The sequence below is a fragment of the Mya arenaria genome, chromosome 7, assembly GCF_026914265.1.
Source record: "Mya arenaria isolate MELC-2E11 chromosome 7, ASM2691426v1".
NCBI classification, from domain to species: Eukaryota; Metazoa; Mollusca; class Bivalvia; order Myida; family Myidae; genus Mya; species Mya arenaria.
In genome coordinates this window covers 18,120,758-18,143,069 of record NC_069128.1, presented here as the reverse complement: position 1 = coordinate 18,143,069, position 22,312 = coordinate 18,120,758, and the positions used below count along the sequence as shown (strand labels likewise).

Here is a 22,312-nt window from a genome sequence, read left to right as displayed (position 1 = left end):
TTTTGGTGGAAACATCTGTGTTTTCAAGGTGGAAAACGGTTGATAGATTTGTGATATTTGGAATTGATGAAAAAGTAATTGAAGTTGGTCTAATCTGATTTTAAGAGACATAATCTGTCAGTTAGGGTCTATAGGCATTTTGGCCTACAGTCGAGCTGTAGATGAATTATATTCACATAACAAAGATCCCTGAAAACATCCAATGTTTATTGAACTTCCAAGAACTCTACTGAGCTAGGTCGTGGTTTTAAGGCCTTGTTCGAATAGAGCCTTTTCTCTCTAATTTATTTTGAATATAGATATTGTAATAACTGAATAACAATCTCAAACACATTATAAATAAAAAACATATCTATAGTGTTTCATATTTTCAGAAGATCAAAAAACTAATCACGCAGGTACAAACATACACACATACAAAGGCGCGCACACACGCACACACGCACGCACATACACACATCCACACGTCTCCTTCACTTATTGATTCGTTTGCTATATATGGTTGTGTAAAAAGGGAAAACATATCTATACTATTTATATGCATTATGGTTCTGTATACAATCGGTATTTTAATTAATTTAAGAAATAGAGCCTAGTAAGTCACAGTATTACATAAATTTGACTATTCAATACAAACGAAATAAAAATCAGCCACGATCTTCAATTCAAAGTACCATTTTAGTCAAATTATACAAGAAATAATCTTAATTTTATTGTGTATAATTTTATATATAATTCAATTGTTTATATATGTACATTACATACAAAATGACACTGCACACTATAATTATATCATTGTTATCAAGAAAATAAGGCTTTGGCGAAAATAACAAAAAAATGGGAAGATGCAAGCTTATGCTGCAAGTTGACCTTTATGGGATAATCTTAAAATTTAAAACACGGTCATAAGTCGTTCTGCTGTTCTACAATACAGGTCCCCGTTTTAAATAAAGATTGTAAGATTTACGACAAAGATATCTTATTGAAATGGGCCCTAGACACATAGTTTAAATGATTAACTTTGATATTCGTATATTTTCTTACGGTGAATAAGACCTAAGACTGTAATAGCATGCGATTGCAAGCGCTCGGAACTGCAATAGCTCCAAACTGAAAAAGCTTGGGACTGTAAGGGCTTAAGATTGCAAGAGCTTGAGACTGTAAGAGTTTGAGACTGTAAGAGCTTAAGACGGTAAGGGTTCGGAACTGCAAGAGCTTAAGACGGTAAGTGTTCGGAACTGCAAGAGCTTGAGACTGTAAGGGCTTGAAACTGAAAGGGCTTGAGACTGTAAGGGCTTGAGACTGTAAGGGCTTGAGACTGTAAGAGTTTGAGACTGTAAGAGCTTAAGACGGTAAGGGCTCGGAACTGCAAGAGCTTGAGACTGTAAGGGCTTGAGACTAAAAGGGCTTGATATAGTAAGGGCTTGCGACTGTCAGAGCTTGCGACTGTAAGAGCTTAAGACAGTAAGGGCTTTAGACTGCAAGAGATTGAGACTGTAAGAGATTAAGACCGTAAGAGCGTGAGACTGCAAGAGCTTTAGACGGTAAGGGCTTGAGACTGCAAGAGCTGAAGACGGTATGGGCTTGAGACTGTAAGAGCTTGGGACTGTAAGAGCTTGAGACTGTAAGGTCTTGAGACTATCTGAGCTTGGGACGGTAAGGGATTGAGACCAACTGAGCTTGAGAATGTAAGAGCTTAAGACGGTAAGGGCTTGAGACTGCAAGAGGTTGAGACTGTAAGGGCTTGAGACTGCAATATATTGGGACTGTAAGAGCTTGAGACTGTAAGAGCTTGCGACTGTAAGGGCTTGAGACTGTAAGGGCTTGAGACTGTGAGGGCTTGAGACTGTAAGAGCTTGCGACTGTCAGAGCTTGAGAGTGTAATAGGTTAAGACGATATGGGCTTGAGACTGCAAGAGATTGAGACTGTAAGGGCTTGAGACTGCAATATATTGGGACTGTAAGGGCTTGAAACTGAAAGGGCTTGAGACTGTAAGGGCTTGAGACTGTAAGGGCTTGAGACTGTAAGGGCTTGAGACTGTAAGAGCTTGCGACTGTCAGAGCTTGAGAGTGTAATAGGTTAAGACGATATGGGCTTGAGACTGCAAGAGATTGAGACGGTAAGAGTTTGAGACTGCAATAGATTGGGACTGTAAAAGCTTGAGACTGCAAGAGCTTGAGACAGTAAGTGCTTGAGACTGCAAGAAATCGAGACGGCAAGAGCTTAAGACGGTAAGGGCTTGAGACTGCAAGAGCTTGAGACAGTCAGTGCTTGAGATTGTAAGAGCTCGAGACTGTCAGAGCTTGAGACTATCAGAGCTCGAGACGGTTAGGGCATGCGCATGCAAGAGTTTAAGACAGCAAGGGCTTGAGACTGCAAAAAAATGAGACTGTAAGAGCTTAAGACTACAAGAGATTGAGACGGCAAGGGCTTGAGACGGCAAGAGCTTAAGACGACAAGGGCTTGAAACTGCAAGAGATAAGGACTGTAAGAGCTTGAGATTGCAAGAGCTTAAGACGGCAAGGGTTTGAGACTGCAAGAGATTGAGACTGTAAGAGCTTGAGACTGCAAGAAATTGAGACTGTAAGCGCTTGAGACAGTAAGAGCTTGAAACTGTAAGGGCTTGAGACTTTAGAGCTTGAGATTGTCAGAACTCGAGACTGTCAGAGCTTGAAATTGTCAGAGCTTGAGACTGTCAGGGCTTGAGATTGTCGGAGATTGAGATGTCAGATCTTGGGACAGTTAGGGCTTGAGAATGTTAGAGCTCGGGACAGTTAGGGCTTGAGAATGTTAGAGCTCGGGACAGTTAGGGCTTGAGAATGTAAGAGCTCGGGGCAGATAGGGCTTGAGAATGTTAGAGCTCGGGACTGTCTGAGCTTGGGACTGTAAGAATTTGGAACTGTCAGAGCTCAGAGTCACAGAGCTTATGACGATAAGGGTTTGAGACTGTAAGATCATGAGAAGGTTATAACATGCGTCTGTGAGAGCTTCAAACTAAAAAATAGCCATTAGGTTTACTCGTTAAAATGACCAATGGCGGGAAGGTATATCAAAAAGCTAGTTTCATCTTATTTTAGTTTATTGCATAAGACCAGATCCAGAGAAATCAGTTTTTTTTAAAGAATATTTGCAACAGTTAAGTAATATAACAGGGTCATGCGAGTCAGTGTTTATTGAATGGTGAAGTACATTTCGGGATCCAGCAAACCGACTCCACCCGCCTCGATGTGCATTATCTTAGGGGATTGGTCACATGTCTGAATTGCCACCTAAAATAAAACAATTAATGACACGTCTACCCGTTACATTTCCTATTTACAAAAAGCCGCACTAAAATATCCATAATCATCTAACTTTCGTTTTCGATCCCGTATCAGCTCAATTGGAACTCCTCGGCCATTTTTATCGAAAACAACCTCGGGTGTATATGGACGGTTTACCATGTCAGAAATCGGTACACTTTAACTACGCTGCAAGTTTGCGTAGTAATTTCAATTTAGAAGTTAAACTTTATGACTTAACTCTTGGAAATCTTAATTATGTTTGCCCTCGATGTTCAAATTATATTTCAGGCCATTTAGTTTTCGATTCTTGATCACATGAGATATTTGGTTGTGGTTGTTTGGTCTTCGATCCTTGATCACATTAGAAATTTCGGCTGTTTGGTCTTCGATCCTTGATCACATTAGAAATTTCGGCTGTTTGGTCTCCGATCCTTGATCACATTAGAAATTTCGGCTGTTTGGTCTTCGATCCTTGATCACATTAGAAATTTCGGCTGTTTGGTCTTCGATCCTTGATAACATTTTATATTCGGCTGTTTGGTCTTCGATCATATATTATATTAGATATTTCGACTGTTTGGTCTTTGATCCTTGATATACTTGTAATTGATCTTTTGGTTACACTCGAGCCTACATTTATTATCCGATGTTTACCTATTTGTTCAGTCGCTATGAGACGTCGCTTACTTTCGAAAACATGTCGCATTCAACCATGCATGACTGAATGTTGGCCATTTTAATTTAAAACTTGTAGAACATTTTAATTCAAATTGTGACCGCAATAGCGCCTTCATTTATTTTCAGATGTTTACTAAACCTTTACAGTGACAGTGTGTGTATCCAACGTGATAAATTGCATCATAAATACTACGTCGGAAGGCAATATTATGATTTGAAAAAAACCTTTAACCAAAGATAACTTTTTTAACCATTTTAAATGAAACATAGCGCTATCTACGCCGCTTACGGAGTCCCACCTTCGGTCATTTACCAGAGTTTGATTCAGAGTTTAGTTTCTTAAAACACTTCGACGAACCGTTTCACAATATGACCGTCTGAGGGAGCACTGTTAAAACATTATTTTGGAAACAGGTTTATTAAAGTGTTTGATGAAACTAATGACCTCATCAAATTTCAATAATCAAACAAATGCGAGGCTCTTTAAGCGGCATAGACTGCTTTGTTTTAAGTCTTTATTTTAAGCAAAATGTTGCTTTCCGACGAAGCATATAAGACGTTTTTTTATCACGTGGTATACACACACTGGGTGATTAGATATCTATCCGATCTCAGTTCCTTTCTTGGACCAGCCATTCCTTATGAATGACTGGATAATGGCCCTTGAAATAATTTGCACAAATTATGTCCTTCCTTTAAAATTTAATGTTTACCAATTAAACAGTAGTTAGATATCCATGTGAGCTCGGTTACTTTCCAAAACTAGCCATATCCGAACAAGCAAGACTAAATTATGACCCTTGAAATTTACAAAATTGCTATTATTGAGCTTGTGAACACAGAAGCGTCCTAATTTATTATCCGAACTTCGCCAAACTTAAACATTAGTTAGATATCTATGAGAGCTTCGCTCCTGTCTTAAATCAGCGAAGTTTGCCGCCCTTACATCACTGGATTGAAATTGTCAGAATGTTTTTTCCTCATTTGCTTACAAATGACTTATGATGTTAATACAGAAAGTAACCCAAATAAGACAAGCCAGTAGTACACAGGCCCTCGTGTGCCTCTTGTTTGCTGTTTGACCTTAGATCCTTGGAAACATTAGGTGACGGCACAATGGCTTTTTATCCTTCGTCGCATTATGTTGTGACTGTGTGCAGTAGTGCACAGGCCTTCATGTGCCTCTTGTTTGCTGTTTGACCTTAGATCCTTGGAAACATTAGGTGACGGCACAATGGCTTTCTATCCCTCGTCGAATTATGTTGTGACTGTGTGCAGTAGTGCACAGGCCTTCATGTGCCTCTTGTTTGCTGTTTGACCTTAGATCCTTGGAAACATTAGGTGACGGCACATTGGCTTTTTATCCTTCGTCGCATTATGTTGTGACTGTGTGCAGTAGTGCACAGGCCTTCATGTGCCTCTTGTTTGCTGTTTGACCTTAGATCCTTGGAAACATTAGGTGACGGCACATTTGCTTTTTTATCTTTCGTCGCATTATGTTGTGACTGTGTGCAGTAGTGCACAGGCCTTCATGTGCCTCTTGTTTTCTGTTTGACTTTAGATCCTTGAAAATATTAGGTGACGGCACAATGACACTTTATCCTTCGTCACATTATGTTGTGACTGTGTGCAGTAGTGCACAGGCCTTCATGTGCCTCTTGTTTGCTGTTTGACCTTAGATCCTTGGAAACATTAGGTGACGGCACATTGGCTTTCTATCCCTCGTCGCATTATGTTGTGACGGTGTGTAGTAGTGCACAGGCCTTCATGCGCCTCTTGTTTGCTGTTTGACCTTAGATCCTTGGAAACATTAGGTGACGGCACATTGGATTTTTTTCCTTCGTCGCATTATGTTGTGACTGTGTGCAGTAGTGCACAGGCCTTCATGTGTCTCTTGTTTGCTGTTTGACCTTAGATCCTTGGAAATATTAGGTGACGGCACAATTACACTTTATCCTTCGTCACATTATGTTGTGACTGTGTGCAGTAGTGCACAGGCCCTCATGTGCCTCTTGTTTGCTGTTTGACCTTAGATCCTTGGAAACATTAGGTGACGGCACATTGGCTTTTTATCCTTCGTCGCATAATGTTGTGACTGTGTGCAGTAGTGCACAGGCCTTCATGTGCCTTTTGTTTGCTGTTTGACCTTAGATCCTTGGAAATATTAGGTGACGGCACAATGACACTTTATCCTTCGTCACATTATGTTGTGACTGTGTGAAGTAGTGCACAGGCCTTCATGTGCCTCTTGTTTGCTGTTTGACCTTAGATCCATGGAAACATTAGGTGACGGCACATTGGCTTTCTATCCCTCGTCGCATTATGTTGTGACTGTGTGTAGTAGTGCACAGGCCTTCATGCGCCTCTTGTTTGCTGTTTGACCTTAGATCCTTGGAAACATTAGGTGACGGCACATTGGATTTTTATCCTTCGTCGCATTATGTTGTGACTGTGTGCAGTAGTGCACAGGCCTTCATGTGCCTCTTGTTTGCTGTTTGACCTTAGATCCTTGGAAACATTAGGTGACGGCACATTTGCTTTTTTATCTTTTGTCGCATTATATTGTGACTGTGTGCAGTAGTGCACAGGCCTTCATGTGCCTCTTGCTGCTGTTTGACTTTAGATCCTTGAAAATATTAGGTGACGGCACAATGACACTTTATCCTTCGTCACATTATGTTGTGACTGTGTGAAGTAGTGCACAGGCCTTCATGTGCCTCTTGTTTGCTGTTTGACCTTAGATCCTTGGAAACATTAGGTGACGGCACATTGGCTTTTTATCCCTCGTCGCATTATGTTGTGACTGTGTGCAGTAGTGCACAGGCCTTCATGTGCCTCTTGTTTGCTGTTTGACCTTAGATCCTTGGAAACATTAGGTGACGGTACATTGGCTTTCTATCCCTCGTCGCATTATGTTGTGACTGTGTGCAATAGTACACAGGCCCTCATGTGCCTCTTGTTTGCTGTTTGACCTTAGATCCTTGGAAACATTAGGCGACGGTACATTGGCTTTCTATCCCTCGTCGCATTATGTTGTGACTGTATGCAGTAGTACACAGGCCCTCATGTGCCTCTTGTTTTCTGTTTGACCTTAGATCCTTGGAAACATTAGGCGACGGTACATTGGCTTTCTATCCCTCGTCGCATAATGTTGTGACTGTATGCAGTAGTACACAGGCCCTCATGTGCCTCTTGTTTGCTGTTTGACCTTAGATCCTTGGAAACATTAGGCGACGGTACAATGGCTTTCTATCCCTCGTCGCATTATGTTGTGACTGTGTGTAGTAGTACACAGGCCTTCATGTGCCTCTTGTTTGCTGTTTGACCTTAGATCCTTGGAAACATTAGGCGACGGTACAATGGCTTTCTATCCCTCGTCGCATTATGTTGTGACTGTGTGTAGTAGTACACAGGCCCTCATGTGTCTCTTGTTTGCTGTTTGGCCTTAGATCCTTGGAAACATTAGGTGACGGTACATTGGCTTTCTATCCCTCGTCGCATTATGTTGTGACTGTATGCAGTAGTACACAGGCCTTCATGTGCCTTTTGTTTGCTGTTTGACCTTATATCCTTGGAAACATTAGGCGACGGCACATTGGCTTTCTAACCCTCGTCGCATTATGTTGTGACTGTATGCAGTAGTACACAGGCCCTCATGTGCCTCTTGTTTGCTGTTTGACCTTAGATCCTTGGAAACATTAGGCGACGGTACAATGGCTTTCTATCCCTCGTCGCATTATGTTGTGACTGTGTGTAGTAGTACACAGGCCCTCATGTGTCTCTTGTTTGCTGTTTGGCCTTAGATCCTTGGAAACATTAGGTGACGGTACATTGGCTTTCTATCCCTCGTCGCATTATGTTGTGACTGTATGCAGTAGTACACAGGCCTTCATGTGCCTCTTGTTTGCTGTTTGACCTTAGATCCTTGGAAACATTTGGTGACGGCACAATGGCTTTTTATCCCTCGTCGCATTATGTTGTGACTGTGTGCAGTAGTGCACAGGCCTTCATGTGCCTCTTGTTTGCTGTTTGACCTTAGATCCTTGGAAACATTAGGTGACGGCACATTGGCTTTCTATCCCTCGTCGAATTATGTTGTGGCTGTATGCAGTAGTGCACAGGCCTTCATGTGCCTCTTGTTTGCTGTTTGACCTTAGATCCTTGGAAACATTAGGTGACGGCACATTGGCTTTCTATCCCTCGTCGAATTATGTTGTGACTGTATGCAGTAGTGCACAGGCCTTCATGTGCCTCTTGTTTGCTGTTTGACCTTAGATCCTTGGAAACATTAGGCGACGGTACATTGGCTTTCTATCCCTCGTCGCATTATGTTGTGACTGTGTGCAGTAGTGCACAGGCCTTCATGTGCCTCTTGTTTGCTGTTTGACCTTAGATCCTTGGAAACATTAGGTGACGGTACATTGGCTTTCTATACCTCGCCGCATTATGTTGTGACTGTGTGTAGTAGTGCACAGGCCTTCATGTGTCTCTTGTTTGCTGTTTGACCTTAGATCCTTGGAAACATTAGGTGACGGTACAATGGCTTTCTATCCCTCGTCGCATTATGTTGTGACTGTATGCAGTAGTACACAGGCCCTCATGTGCCTCTTGTTTGCTGTTTGACCTTAGATCCATGGAAACATTAGGTGACTGTACATTGGCTTTCTATCCCTCGTCGCATTATGTTGTGGCTGTGTGCAGTAGTGCACAGGCCTTCATGTGCCTCTTGTTTGCTGTTTGACCTTAGATCCTTGGAGATATTAGGTGACGGTACATTGGCTTTCTATCCTTCGTCGCATTATGTTGTGACTGTGTGCAGTAGTGCACAGGCCTTCATGTGCCTCTTGTTTGCTGTTTGACCTTAGATCCTTGTAAACATTAGGTGACGGTACATTGGCTTTCTATCCCTCGTCGAATTATGTTGTGACTGTGTGTCCATCGAATTCTGATCAAATCAATCGTTTTCGTTCCTTAATCACTTTAAGATTTGGCGGCTTGGCCAATGCTTGATCACATTAGGATTTGGCTGCGTTGGTTTCAATCTGTGGTCACTTTATGCCTGGCGCGAAGGTCTTCGGTCTTTGATATTATAAGGTTTTGCCTGCTTGGCCATTGATCCCGGGTCAGATAAGGTTTATGACGCTTGTCCTTCTTGATCATATTAGGTGTTCAGTCTGCCGCATATCGCTGTAGGTCTAAATGCATCATTTCATTCATTTGCCACGATCTATGTTGAGCAAACTTGAAACAAACGATTGTCAGTAATTTCATTTAAAAATGTGAAAATCGATCATGCGATTTTACTATGCGACATCCTTCACCTAGCTGTTGTCGGAAACTTTTGAATAATTGACAATTATGCTGTTAATCTCGTTGTGACCATTTTAAATGCAATGGAGACTACGATTCAGACAAAGAAGCTGAAAACTAACTGTGCGGTTTTTAATTGACATGTCAATGTATACCTTAAATCCATTGGGTAGGCATTCCAGAAACACTCCGGCTAGTCCTTGTCCAGTCGGGAAAGTGTCCAAAACAAATGTGCCGATGGCAGTATAGGCTGGGATAGACGCACAGTTACCCCAGACCTGTATTTAAAACAATACAATGGAAACTACAGGGACAGGCCAAATTATCAACATCTAACAGAGACACAAGTTTAAGGATTAAGGAGCCTGTCGATCTGAAATCGCAGCGTAAGTAAGTTAAAACAAAATATGCGATGGAATACTAACTATCGAAATGAATACATTAATTTAAATCTCAAACAATCAAATAATTAATAACCAATACAAAGATTACATTTGGTAAATGAAGGAAACCGTAAAATAGCATTTGCCACTAAATGTACTGAAAACCTTGCTAAATAATCAACAAGATGTAATAATTACTTCAGCGACTGGGTAAATTGGAAACTACATTGCCGGTATCATTGAGACTGTTTCTACCTAGTATAAGTGTGTTCAACAATGCCCATCATAGCTGGCAGACCTAAGCAGTAATAACGAAGACTATAAGTATCTATCATGTGTTTCCAGTACGGATAAAAAATCCGACCCGAGTGAACGCGCGTAAGCCGGTAACGAGGCTTGCCAAGTTCCCGGTCACGCAGCGTGCCCGAGGGTCGGATTTTTCGATCCGGACCGGAAAAACATGATTGATTTTTTTTCTTGCATACCTTAAATTATGAATTTGTGGAAAAATTGACGTTGAAAACGAACTTTTGTACAATTACACCAAAAAGCACGTGCGACGTTGTTTACCGACGTCATAAAGCGCAGTAATTTTAAATAACTAAAAATAACGTTTTTTAACGAATATTTATGTTCAATTTTAATTAAAAGTCTTGCAAACATACATATTTGATTGCGCTTTATTAGAATGGCATACTATATTTTTCATAAACCATACAATTTAATGAAATAAGAAATGGCGTGTTGTTGCGCGAGACTCATCTTACATGGGGTATGTAAGATGGGTTTTTCCAGCACTGGTCACATGACCGGAAACACACGTCCGGTATGCAAGAAAACACTATCCTAAGGTACATTTCTACGCAATTGACGCCCTACATGTTTGATATATATACGTTTAAATAAAATTACCCTTTGTCCTTTCTGCCAAGTGTCTGATGTGGTGACATTACAATCATGCATTACGAGGGCTTCTGAGGATGCGTGGCTTTGTGAGTGTACACACTCAGGTGCGTTCTGATTGGTTACTGGCGCTGTGTGGGCAAGGTCCGCAACGGTTGAGTACTTGTTGCAGTGGAGGTATCCTGATTGTACAAAATGACATTGATAGGTTAAAAATGGCCCATAAGAATCAGAGTGGAAGCTGAACAAATGCAGGCTCCATTAGGCTCGGGAAGACCCTTTTTGTTTGTTGTTAGGGGTTACTTTTGTCGGCGGCGGCGGTGGCGGTGGCGGCGGCGGCGTTCGCGTCCCGTTTTCACTTGTCCGGGGCATATCTCGTAAACTATTAGTGGTATCAACTTGAAATGTCATATGTAGATAGATCTCATTGAGGGCAAGTGCAGTGCACAAGGACTGTTATTCTAGTTCTATTCCAGTAATTGCCCTTTGTTAATTTCCATGCTTAAAGTTTTGTCCGGGGCATATCTTGTAGAATATAAGAGTTATTAACTTGAAACCATATGTAAATAGATCTCATGGAGGACAAGTGCAGTGCACAATAACAGTAACTCTTGGTATGTTCGGGAGTCAGGACAGCACCGGCATTGTTAATCTTTTGGAATATTAAATAATTGGACATTGCGTGGTCAAGTATTGACCTGGGGTTGTTTGTTTGTGATAACAATTTTTGCGTTTCGATGTATTTCATCAAGTGAGCACGAAACGTTAAATTTATTTTTTGTGTTCACGAGGTAAAATTTAAGTGTTGGGTGTTACATTTTATCAAATTATATATCTAACTATCCATATCTACAACTGAATTTAGAAATATTTTTAAAAGAAGAAAATCAACGTATATAATTGATTTTATTACCAATGTATACAGTCGTAGTAGGCTGTGTTGTTGTAGTCGTAGTTGTGGTCGTGGTGGTTGTTATTGTAGTGGTAGTTGAAGGAGTTATGTCTGAAATATAAAGTAATATGTTGCTGAAAGGTAATATTATGATGATTAAATAATCCAACGACAAAAAGCGCAGCCAAGGAAGTTTGCGCTGGAAAACGAGACATGTTTATACCAACGGACTGCATCGCATCTACCAATACAGAAATCTTTGTGCGAAAAATTAGACTTCCATAAAAGTTTCATGTATGTTCAGGTCTAATATTCTGCAAGCATTATGCGTGCATTCGCAGTAGACTCCCAAGATAAAGTTTAAAGCTTAAAATCGTTTAGTTTATACCAATTGAGTATAGCTTTCAATATTTTAAAACGTATTTTTCCATATATTTCATATGAAAATCCTGGTCATGTCAAAGTGCATTTTAGATTTCACAAATACAAAACCATACATTTTATGGAAGATTCTGTGAGTTTCTTTTGCTATAACGAATAAACAAGAACCTTCTGTTTCTTCCTTGAAGGAAACAGCTATTTAAGATATGCTTGGCGAACCTGTACCCACCAACTTTTTAAGCTTAAAAAGCCACTATAAAAAATGCAATAAATCTACATTTGTCTATATGATGCAAAACATCGGCAGACATTTTGATGACAAAATGCCTGTTCAGAATGTTCTCAAAGTCTAGGAAACACCCAATACTGACCCTTTTTACACTGGTTGCCGATGAACCCATCAAACCATTTACATTTATCGTCGCTTTTAAAGACTGTTTCACACGGCAATACTAAACATTTTTGCTTGGCTGTTATAATTGTTCCCAAATCCGAGACAAGTAGCTAGCAACATAGATAATATACTGTACTCATCAACACCTATAATGCTGGCCCGCATCCCGGTTACTTATTCCCAAATAAATTTAGCACAATTAATACTTTTTTTCTATTTTTCCAAAATGGATAAATTAATGTCGAAAACAATGGTTCTTATGAAGGATACCAAGTTTAATTTGAAAGAAATGTGCATAAAACACGGTATTTCTACCTTATGAGACTTTAGTAGACCACAGTAAGTCTTTTAGCATTCACCAATCTTATTTTCCGTTTTCAGCTATTTACGGTCACAATCATGTTATCCATAATTTATATTTTCCATCAATGTTTTATTTAGTAAGTAATTAAAGATTTATCAGTCAAAATTTATGTTCGTTATACATGTGTATGTTTGAATAAGAGTGTAACTTTAAAATAGACGATTCTATAACAACTACATTTAATGTTACAATAATGTAAGCTATAACACAAGCACTATGTAAATTGTTTAGTTGTCAGTTTAATCTCAAATAATGTATTTTAATGTTGTTAATTAACAACATGAACATATGTAAGTAAAACAACATATTTCATTCGCATTAGGTCGTCTACATAGTATTGATTTGGTGAAACATTTAAATGACATGTTAAAGTGTATATTAACACATTATACACTTTAACATGTCCTTTAAATGTTTCACCAAATCAATATTATGTAGACGACCTTATGTGAATGAAATAATTATGTTGTTTAACTTACATACTCAGATATACGTGTTACCGTTGCGAAGGTTTTTCTACGATGCCGGCTCTCCGGTGTGATTAATAGTTATGAGAAAGTTTAATGTCAACACAGAAAGAGATTGGACTAGTACTTACTCAACTCGCACTGTGCACCGGTAAACCCCTCGCTGCAAGAGCATTTTCTGTACTGGTCGTTCCAGTCGTGGTAACAGATGCCTTGGTTGGAACAGTAGGACTGGTCAGTACATTTACCTGAATGGAACATTACCATAAAACGGTTTGGGATTTATAGGAACATGTCATGTTCTGACGAAACAATACCATTAAATGCGTTTTTTTTCCAAATTGGAGTGCAAATGTTTGCCTAAAAGAAAACAAGTTGAGCCCACTAGTTCGGAAACAAGAGTGCCTCTATTAACTTTTTAGTCGGTAACAGTGCATGTTTCACCAAAATGAACGCAATTTAAACTATATGCTCAACGTCAAAATGGGTTTACGTAGTGTGACGGATTGGCAAATATCGTTAGTATAAATTAACCCAAGATTGGTCCACAAACATAACGTTAGTAGGAGTTGTAGGAAAAAGTTGGGCTTATAGATTCAAATTTGTTTAATTAAGCAAACAGTAAGCCAATGAAATAAGTAGGTCTGAAAGAAAGATTTGGCTAAATGAATTTTAGTCCGTTTAAATATAATACAGTCGAACCCCGTTGGCTCGACTCGCTTGGCTCGAATTCCTAGTTGGCTCGAAATAGATGTAAAGGACCGATTTCTTTATACTGAAGGTATGCAATCCTGCTTGGCTCGAATTTTCCGGGGCTCTATGTATTTTCGCTGGTCCCAGGGTGTTAGAGGCAACGAGGTGCAACTGTAGTTATTACTATACCAAAACTAGTTTAACCCCATACTAAATCATTGTAAGCCAGTCCTTTGTCTTATCCAATCAAATCCAATAAGACCAGTCAGACCCAAGTAAAATATCATTATCTGAAGTAATAAGCGAATTAGCTATAACTTATGACTCAAACTTAAAGGTGCAGGTCACTCGAATTTCCCGTTTAGTGGAAGGGAGAAAACATCAGAGGAGGCACAAATTTGTTTGTGAACTAAAAAGCAGTTTTAGACAAGAAGTTAAAAGACAGATTGTCGCCGTATGGTTGTAAGTATGAAAACATTTGTTTGCCAAAAGAAAGGCAATTTTTAACAACATGCTACTTGACCGAATGTCAGCATGTATGTGTATAAAGGAACATATATATTTTCCAAAGTGCACATTTTGGAATTCGGTAGATCTCTAATTGGCGTACATAGTGTGCATTTTGGAAAATATATATGTTCCTTTATACACATACATTTTAAGTTTGTTTCCTCAGATATGAAATAAAGAAATATTCGAAGCATACCAAATTCACAGTTGTCCCCGAAACGTGAATCGGAGCACCAACATTTGTTTTGACCGTCGTCAGCTATGTAGCATGTGCCGTGGCTATGACAGTGTTGATGTGCAGAGCAACTTCCTGTCAAAAAAGCAGACACATTTTAAGGTTCAAAATACTTTCATTATGTTTCACCGGCTCCTCGTTACCTGTTTGGCTACCGTACCGATTCCTGCAGAAGTTTCCATGGTATCATGTTAAATTAAAGTGAATCGGCAAAACCATTGAAGGACCTCGGACGTTTTCTATATGAATTTGTCCTGTACCATGAACTTCCCAAATACCGATTAAGTTGGTCAATGACAAAAGATATGCTGTGTAAACAAGCTTCAAAAGCACTCATTACAATATATAAATATGAAAAATACTTTGGACATTTCAAACCCCCTCAATCTTTTAAATTATTTGATGCAATGGTTGTGCCGATCCTTTGTTATTCATCCGAAATATGGGGCTATGAACTTTCCATAAACACAGAAAGAGTGCAAATAAACTTTTGTAAGAGAATATGTGCAGTGCATACAAATACAGCAAACTTCTTCGCACTTAGCGAATGTGGACGATTACCGTTATTTGTCAATTATATGACAAGATGTATTAAGTACTGGACGAGACTTCTACAGATGTCACCACAACGATACCCACGGCAATGTTACCTGATGTTGCGTAGACAGTCAGAAGCAGGAAGAACCAACTGGACGTCCCATGTTAAACAGCTACTGTTTCAACATGGTTTCGGTTACGCGTGGATTGCAGACGAAATCGGTGATGTTAAGACATTTATGGCTGCATTCACTCGAAGACTGACAGACTATGCTTTACAGAAACTTAATGCTGACATAAACTCATCGGCAAAAGCAATCTATTATTGCCAATTTAAATCATTACTTGACATTGAAAAATATCTAACACTTAATATGCCATATTCACATAGAAAGGCCCTTTCGAACTTTCGATGCTCGTGCCATAAATTGATGGTAGAAAAGGGAAGACATGTGAATATAGAACGACAGTATAGATTTTGCCCATTTTGCTTAAGTCGAAATGTGTACACTGTCGAAGATGAATTACATATGCTGTTAATTTGTCCACTTTATAACGACTTGAGAAATGAACATTTTATGCCACAATGGCTAAATACATTTGTGAGTGTTACTCTATTTAATGCTATCATGTCGAGTGATCAGGAAGAACATATACGTTGTTTGGCAAACTTTTTACTAAATGCATTTTCTTTAAGAGATGCAACTATTCAAGTTTAAACAACATTCAATTACGAACATAATTATATGTTACAAACATGTTTAAATATTGTCTATATACTTATTTATGCACCAATGTTATCGTTTCATAACCATTATATATGTCACTGTACATACATGTGCATGTCTATTTATTATTTAAATTATGAATATGTCATCTATATAACAAATGTGATACTGTGTATTTTGGGCTGGAGGCCTTGTAGTACGTAATAAACTATTCGTATTCGTATTCGATTCCCGCAGTAGTTTCTATGGTACAAATGTATCATGTTGAATTGAAGTGGATCGGCAAAACCACTGAAGGACCTCGGACGTTTTCTGTATGAATTTGCTCTGTACTCTGAACTTCCCCAATACCGATTCCTGCAGAAGTTTCCATGGTATCATGTTAAATTGAAGTGGATCGGCAAAACCATTGAAGGACCTCGGACGTTTTCTATATGAATTTGGCCTGTACTCTGAACTTCCCCAATACCGATTCTTGCAGAAGTTTCCATGGTATCATGTTAAATTGAAGTGGATCGGCAAAACCATTGAAGGACCTCGGACGTTTTCTATATGAATTTGCCCTGTACCCTGAACTTCCCCAATACCGATTCCCGCAGAAGTTTCCATGGTATCATGTTAATTGAAATGGATCGGCAAAAACCATTAAACGAACTCGGACGTTTTCTATATGAATTTTCCCTGTTCCCTGATTTTCCCAAATACCGATTCCCGCAGTAGTTTCCATGGTATCATGTTATATTGAAGTGGATCGGCAAAACCATTGAAGGACCTCGGACGTTTTCTATATGAATTTGCCCTGTACCATGAACTTCCCAAATACCGATTCCCGCAGTAGTTTCTATGGTATCATGTTGAATTGAAGTGGATCGGCAAATTCATTGAAGGACCTCGGACGTTTTCTATATGAATTTACTCTGTACCCTGAACTTCCCCAATACCGATTCCCGCAGTAGTTTCCATGGTATCATGTTAAATAGAAATAAATCGGCAAAAACCATTAAACGAACTCGGACGTTTTCTATATGAATTTTCCCTGTACTCTGAGCTTCCCCAATACCGATTCCTGCAGAAGTTTCCATGGTATCATGTTGAATTGAAGTGGATCGGCAAAACCATTGAAGGACCTCGGACGTTTTCTGTATGAATTTGCTCTGTACTCTGAACTTCCCCAATACCGATTCCTGCAGAAGTTTCCATGGTATCATGTTAAATTGAAGTGGATCGGCAAAACCATGGAAGGACCTCGGACGATTTCTATATGAATTTGCTCTGTACTCTGAACTTCCCCAATACCGATTCCTGCAGAAGTTTCCATGGTATCATGCTAAATTGAAGTGGATCGGCAATACCATTGAAGGACCTCGGACGTTTTCTATATGAATTTTCCCTGTTCCCTGAACTTCCCAAATACCGATTCCAGCAGCAGTTTCCATGATATCATGTTATATTTAAGTAGATCGGCAAAACCATTGAAGGACCTCGGACGTTTTCTATGTGAATTTTCCCTGTACTCTGAACTTCCCAAATACCGATTCCTGCAGAAGTTTCCATGGTATCATGCTAAATTGAAGTGGATCGGCAATACCATTGAAGGACCTCGGACGTTTTCTATATGAATTTTCCCTGTTCCCTGAACTTCCCAAATACCGATTCCAGCAGCAGTTTCCATGATATCATGTTATATTTAAGTAGATCGGCAAAACCATTGAAGGACCTCGGACGTTTTCTATGTGAATTTTCCCTGTACTCTGAACTTCCCAAATACCGATTCCAGCAGCAGTTTCCATGGTGTCATGTTATATTGAAGTGGATCGGCAAAACCATTGAAAGACCTCGGACGTTTTCTATATGAATTTGACCTGTACCCTGAACTTTCCAAATACCGATTCCAGCAGCAGTTTCCATGGTATCATGTTAAATTGAAATAGATCGGTAAAACCATTGAAGGACCTTGGAAGTGTTTTTTATATGAATAAGCCCAGTACCGGAAATCACACTCTTTAAAGACTATATTGCTCATTCCTGCTCATGGAGCACGATTCCCTGCCATGGTAGGGTTATTGATATACCAATTTGTGGAAAGCTGCCCATTTCCATTTTGTTTTTAGTCTTCCTATTTGTAAGACCCTGTCCATATATATAAAAGGCATGTGTTGCATACTAGTACCAAAACACTTACTGTATTCGCAGAAAGTACCGACATAGTCCGTGTTGCCACAATAGCAATGTTTCTGGGTGTTCTCTTGGTAGCATTGTCCGTTGTTTTGACAATGGTTATGGCCACTGCAGGCATCTAAAACAAGTTCAACGTGCTGTAAAACTTTGAAATACATTTTCAAATACATTTTCGAATGAAAAAAAAATCAGTATTGTTTTGTAAGAAATCGGAGACAGATACTCGCCAACGTTTTCGAAACATGCACTTTTGGTGTATGACGGAATAAAGTGTGGGAATCATTAGGCTGGAACCCTTCAGCAAAACATCATATTTGCTCAAATATCGTCTTTGAAGACCATAAAGTTAATATTAGTGCTTAATGAGGCGTGACCTTATTCCCTTTGAACGTTACGAGTATGTTGATATATGCGACCGGAATGAGAGTCGACGTTATTGAATTCAATTCGTAAGCATGATATTTTTTGACGCTCTAAAAAAATGTGAATAGGGGCTTTATTGAAACTGATTCTAAGCTATTATAAAACAACAATGGCAGACTGACGCTATGGATTGTTTATGGACCACAAGGAGTGATATTTACCTCAACTTCGTTCTTCTTAAAATTTGGTCAATAAAATCTATAATCCGTTAAGCTGGATATACACCATATTATTAGTCAATAATTCTCAATAAAAATATAGCTAATTGGTCTTTAAGGGTTTTACCGATCATTTTAGTCTTTTGTCATTAAAGGTTAAAGAATCACTCCCGAGATTCCCCATTTAAGAGGGCATGACAACGTGCTCCTAGTGGGGCTCTAACCTACAACCCCTTGAGTGAGAGGCAAACACCCATTTCACTAAACAACTTCACCAAAGACCTTAGGAAGAAGACTTACTATATTGGCACATGCGTCCCACGTAGTTATCAGCGCATGTACAGAAGTACTCGTAACTGTGGCGGTGGTGGCGGGTATGGACCAGATATGAGCATGCTGTTGAGTGATCTCCACCACAGTGATGCCATTTCTGCTGTTCGTCGCAATTGTGCGAAGCTGACAAAATTAAAAGATGTGGGTACATCTAGTATGTATAAAACACAGAATTGTTGTATATTAAGCCTCAACATGAAGGACGCAACGGCATTGGTCCAAGATAAATCACCGCGAGTGACCCCATAATCTTCCAGTTGGGTCAACTTAATTATATCGTACCAAAAAGGCGTCTGTTTTTACGACTCAGATGAATAAATGAAACATTTCCCATTATTGTAAAAAAACAAACAGGTTGACGACATGATTGATACGTTACGGGACTAGTAGGTGACCCGTTATGGAATATACGGAAACCATATCGGGTGAGAGCAAAACCCCGTATATCTTCGCTCTCACCCGATTTGTTTCCCTTTGCCCCGTATATCTTCGCTCGCACCCGATAGTATTTCCTTTTTCCCATATATCTTCGCTATAACAAAATATGGTTCTTTTTGCTCCGTATATCTTTGCTTTCACTCTTATTTCTTCGGTTTCATCCGTATATCTTCGCGCTCACCTTTGCCCCATATTTCTTCGCTCTCATTAGATATGGTTTCCTTTGCCCCATACATCTTCGCTCTCACCAGATATGGTTTCCTTTGCCCCATATATCTTCGCTCTCACCCGATACATATTCGCTCTCACACGATATTATTTCCTTTATCCCATATATCTTCGCTCTCACCAGATATGGTTTCCTTTGCCTCATACATTTTCGCTCTCACTTCCTATCATTTCCTTTGCCCCATATATCTTCGCTCTTATCAAATATATATTTCCTTTGCCCAATATATATATACTCGCTTTCACTGTATATTATTTCCTTTGCCCCATATATCTTCACTCTCACTCGATATTTAATTAATTTCCTTTGCCCCATATATCTTCGCCCTCACCCGATTTGGTTTACTTTGCCCGATATATATCTTTTCTCTCAACCGATAAGGTTTCCTTTGCCCCATATATCTTCGCTCTCATCCGATAAGGTTTACCTTGGCCCATATATCTTCGGTCTCACCCGATAACTTTGCCCAATATATCTTCGCTCTCACCCGATATGGTTGCCTTTGCCCCATATATCTTTTCTCTCACCCGATAAGGTTGCCTTTGCCCCACATATCTTCGCTCTCACCCGGTATGGTTTACTTTGCCCCATATATCTTCGCTCTCACCCGGTATGGTTTACTTTGCCCAATATATCTTCGCTCTCACCCGGTATGGTTTACTTTGCCCCATATATCTTCGCTCTCACCCGGTATGGTTTACTTTGCCCCATATATCTTCGCTCTCACCCGGTATGGTTTACTTTGCCCCATATATCTTCACTCTCACCCGGTATGGTTTACTTTGCCCCATATAACTTCGCTCTCACCCGGTATGGTTTACTTTGCTCCAGATATCTTCTCTCTCACCCGATAATGTTGCCTTTGCCCCATATACCTTCGCTCTCACCCGGTATGGTTTACTTTGCCCCATATATCTTCACTCTCACCCGGTATGGTTGACTTTGCTCAAGATATCTTCTCTCTCACCCGATATGGTTGCCTTTGCCCCATATATCTTCGCTCTCACCTGGTATGGTTGACTTTGCCCCATATATCTTCGCTCTCACCCGATATGGTTGCCTTTGCCCCATATATATTCTCTCTCACCCGATAAGGTTGCCTTTGCCCCATATACCTTCGCTCTCACCCGGTATGGTTTACTTTGCCCCATATATCTTCGCTCTCACCCGATATGGTTGCCTTTGCCCCATATATCTTCGCTCTCACCCGGTATGGTTGCCTTTGCCCCATATATCTTCGCTCTCACCCGATATGGTTGCCTTTGCCCCATATATCTTCTCTCTCATACGATAAGGTTTTCTTTGCCCCATATATCTTCTCTCTCGTCCGATAAGGTTGCCTTTGCCCCATATATCTTCTTTCTCATCCGATAAGGTTTTCTTCGCCCCATATATCTTCTCTCTCATACGATAAGGTTTTCTTTGCTTCATATATCTTCTCTCTCGTCCGATAAGGTTGCCTTCGCCCCATATATCTTCTCTCTCATCCGATAAGGTTTCCTTTGCCCCATATATCTTCTCTCTCATCCAATAAGGTTGCCTTTGCCCCATATATCTTCTCTCTCATCTACTTGTTGATGTTATAATAAACACTGTATTACTGTACGTACTTGTTGTCGATAAGTAAAAACGAAGACTGCCATGTGATCTCTGTATGTTAATATCGAAATACTATTAGTTAAGCTTGAATGTTTTACAACATGAGATCGAAAATCTTACCACAATGCACGATACCAATGGACAGACCAAAGATGCACAATCCTGCTGAAAAAAAATACAATCTAACCTAAGCCCACACTCTCTTTATGACAATATATTGGTTTATGATGTTTTACAAATATTGAAAGAATACCAGTGGCTTTCATATGTTCTTTGTGCTGTTAAACTTATTAAACAAAAAGGCACGTTAGCCGGTAAAGCGTGCCCAAGGGTAGACTCTTTTCAATCGTACTGGAACCACAGACTGATAATTTCTTTTAAACATTAAATTTGATATTTAATTAAATTGGACGTTTAAAACACCGTTTTATACATTTCACAAAAAAAGCGTGAATCAATGTTTGTGAAGTCTTGACGCGCAGATATTTAAAATCAGAGCTGACTCTAAATAGATACTACGAATATAGCAGGTTGACAGAACTTAAATAAATTTGCATTTTTTCCTTCAAATGATAGTGAATGTTTTAAGAAATGTCATAGTTTAAATCGCTAACGGTGTATACATTATCTACATTTTCTCTCATAAATATCGTTCTTTTCTGACTTCAAGTTTCTTGTTTTCTCGTGGTCTTTTAAAACATATCATTTTTGTCAATGTACATTCAAGGCATCCACAACATATTTTATTCAAACTTGGTTATCCATCTCCCAGAATGTGTATTCAAAATAAAACATAATCGTTACTTGAAAAGTGAATGCATAACATATTTATATGTAACATTTTGCTCACCTAGTGAAAGTGCTGCCATATCGCTCCTAGGTTATCGCAGAATGTGCATAAAGATTTGCAATAGGAATAATAAGTCAGTTCATTTGATCTGTTCGTAACACTGCTATCTTTTGCACTGACCTAATTATTGTTCCTTGCTAAGATTGAAGCGACCAATTTTCTTTAAAATGCACGTTTCAACAAGTAGTTTAAACTAATATTGCAATTGAAATATGTTTCTGAGCATTTATTTTATATGCGCCTTACTCAAAGTTCTTTCTTCATTCAAATGTCTTCGAGGAACCCAACATTTATAGCAAAGTTTTTGCTTTATCCTGGTACTAGAGGAAGCATGGTTGCCGGAT

At 39.5% G+C, this 22,312-nt stretch overlaps 1 protein-coding gene across 1 annotated transcript; it reads right to left on the bottom strand.

The window, feature by feature from the left end:
• Nucleotides 1–3,062: 3,062 nt before the first annotated feature.
• Nucleotides 3,063–21,997, bottom strand: LOC128241891 (neurogenic locus notch homolog protein 1-like). Its single transcript, XM_052959013.1, has 10 exons — nucleotides 21,969–21,997; nucleotides 21,239–21,283; nucleotides 18,820–18,975; nucleotides 17,943–18,056; nucleotides 14,457–14,570; nucleotides 13,189–13,305; nucleotides 11,473–11,562; nucleotides 10,569–10,741; nucleotides 9,429–9,551; nucleotides 3,063–3,270 (listed from the first exon to the last, which is right to left on the bottom strand). Exons 1-10 carry the CDS (start codon nucleotides 21,985–21,987, stop codon nucleotides 3,172–3,174), a joined length of 1,050 nt encoding a protein of 349 aa, XP_052814973.1. The 5' UTR covers nucleotides 21,988–21,997; the 3' UTR covers nucleotides 3,063–3,171.
• Nucleotides 21,998–22,312: the final 315 nt, after the last annotated feature.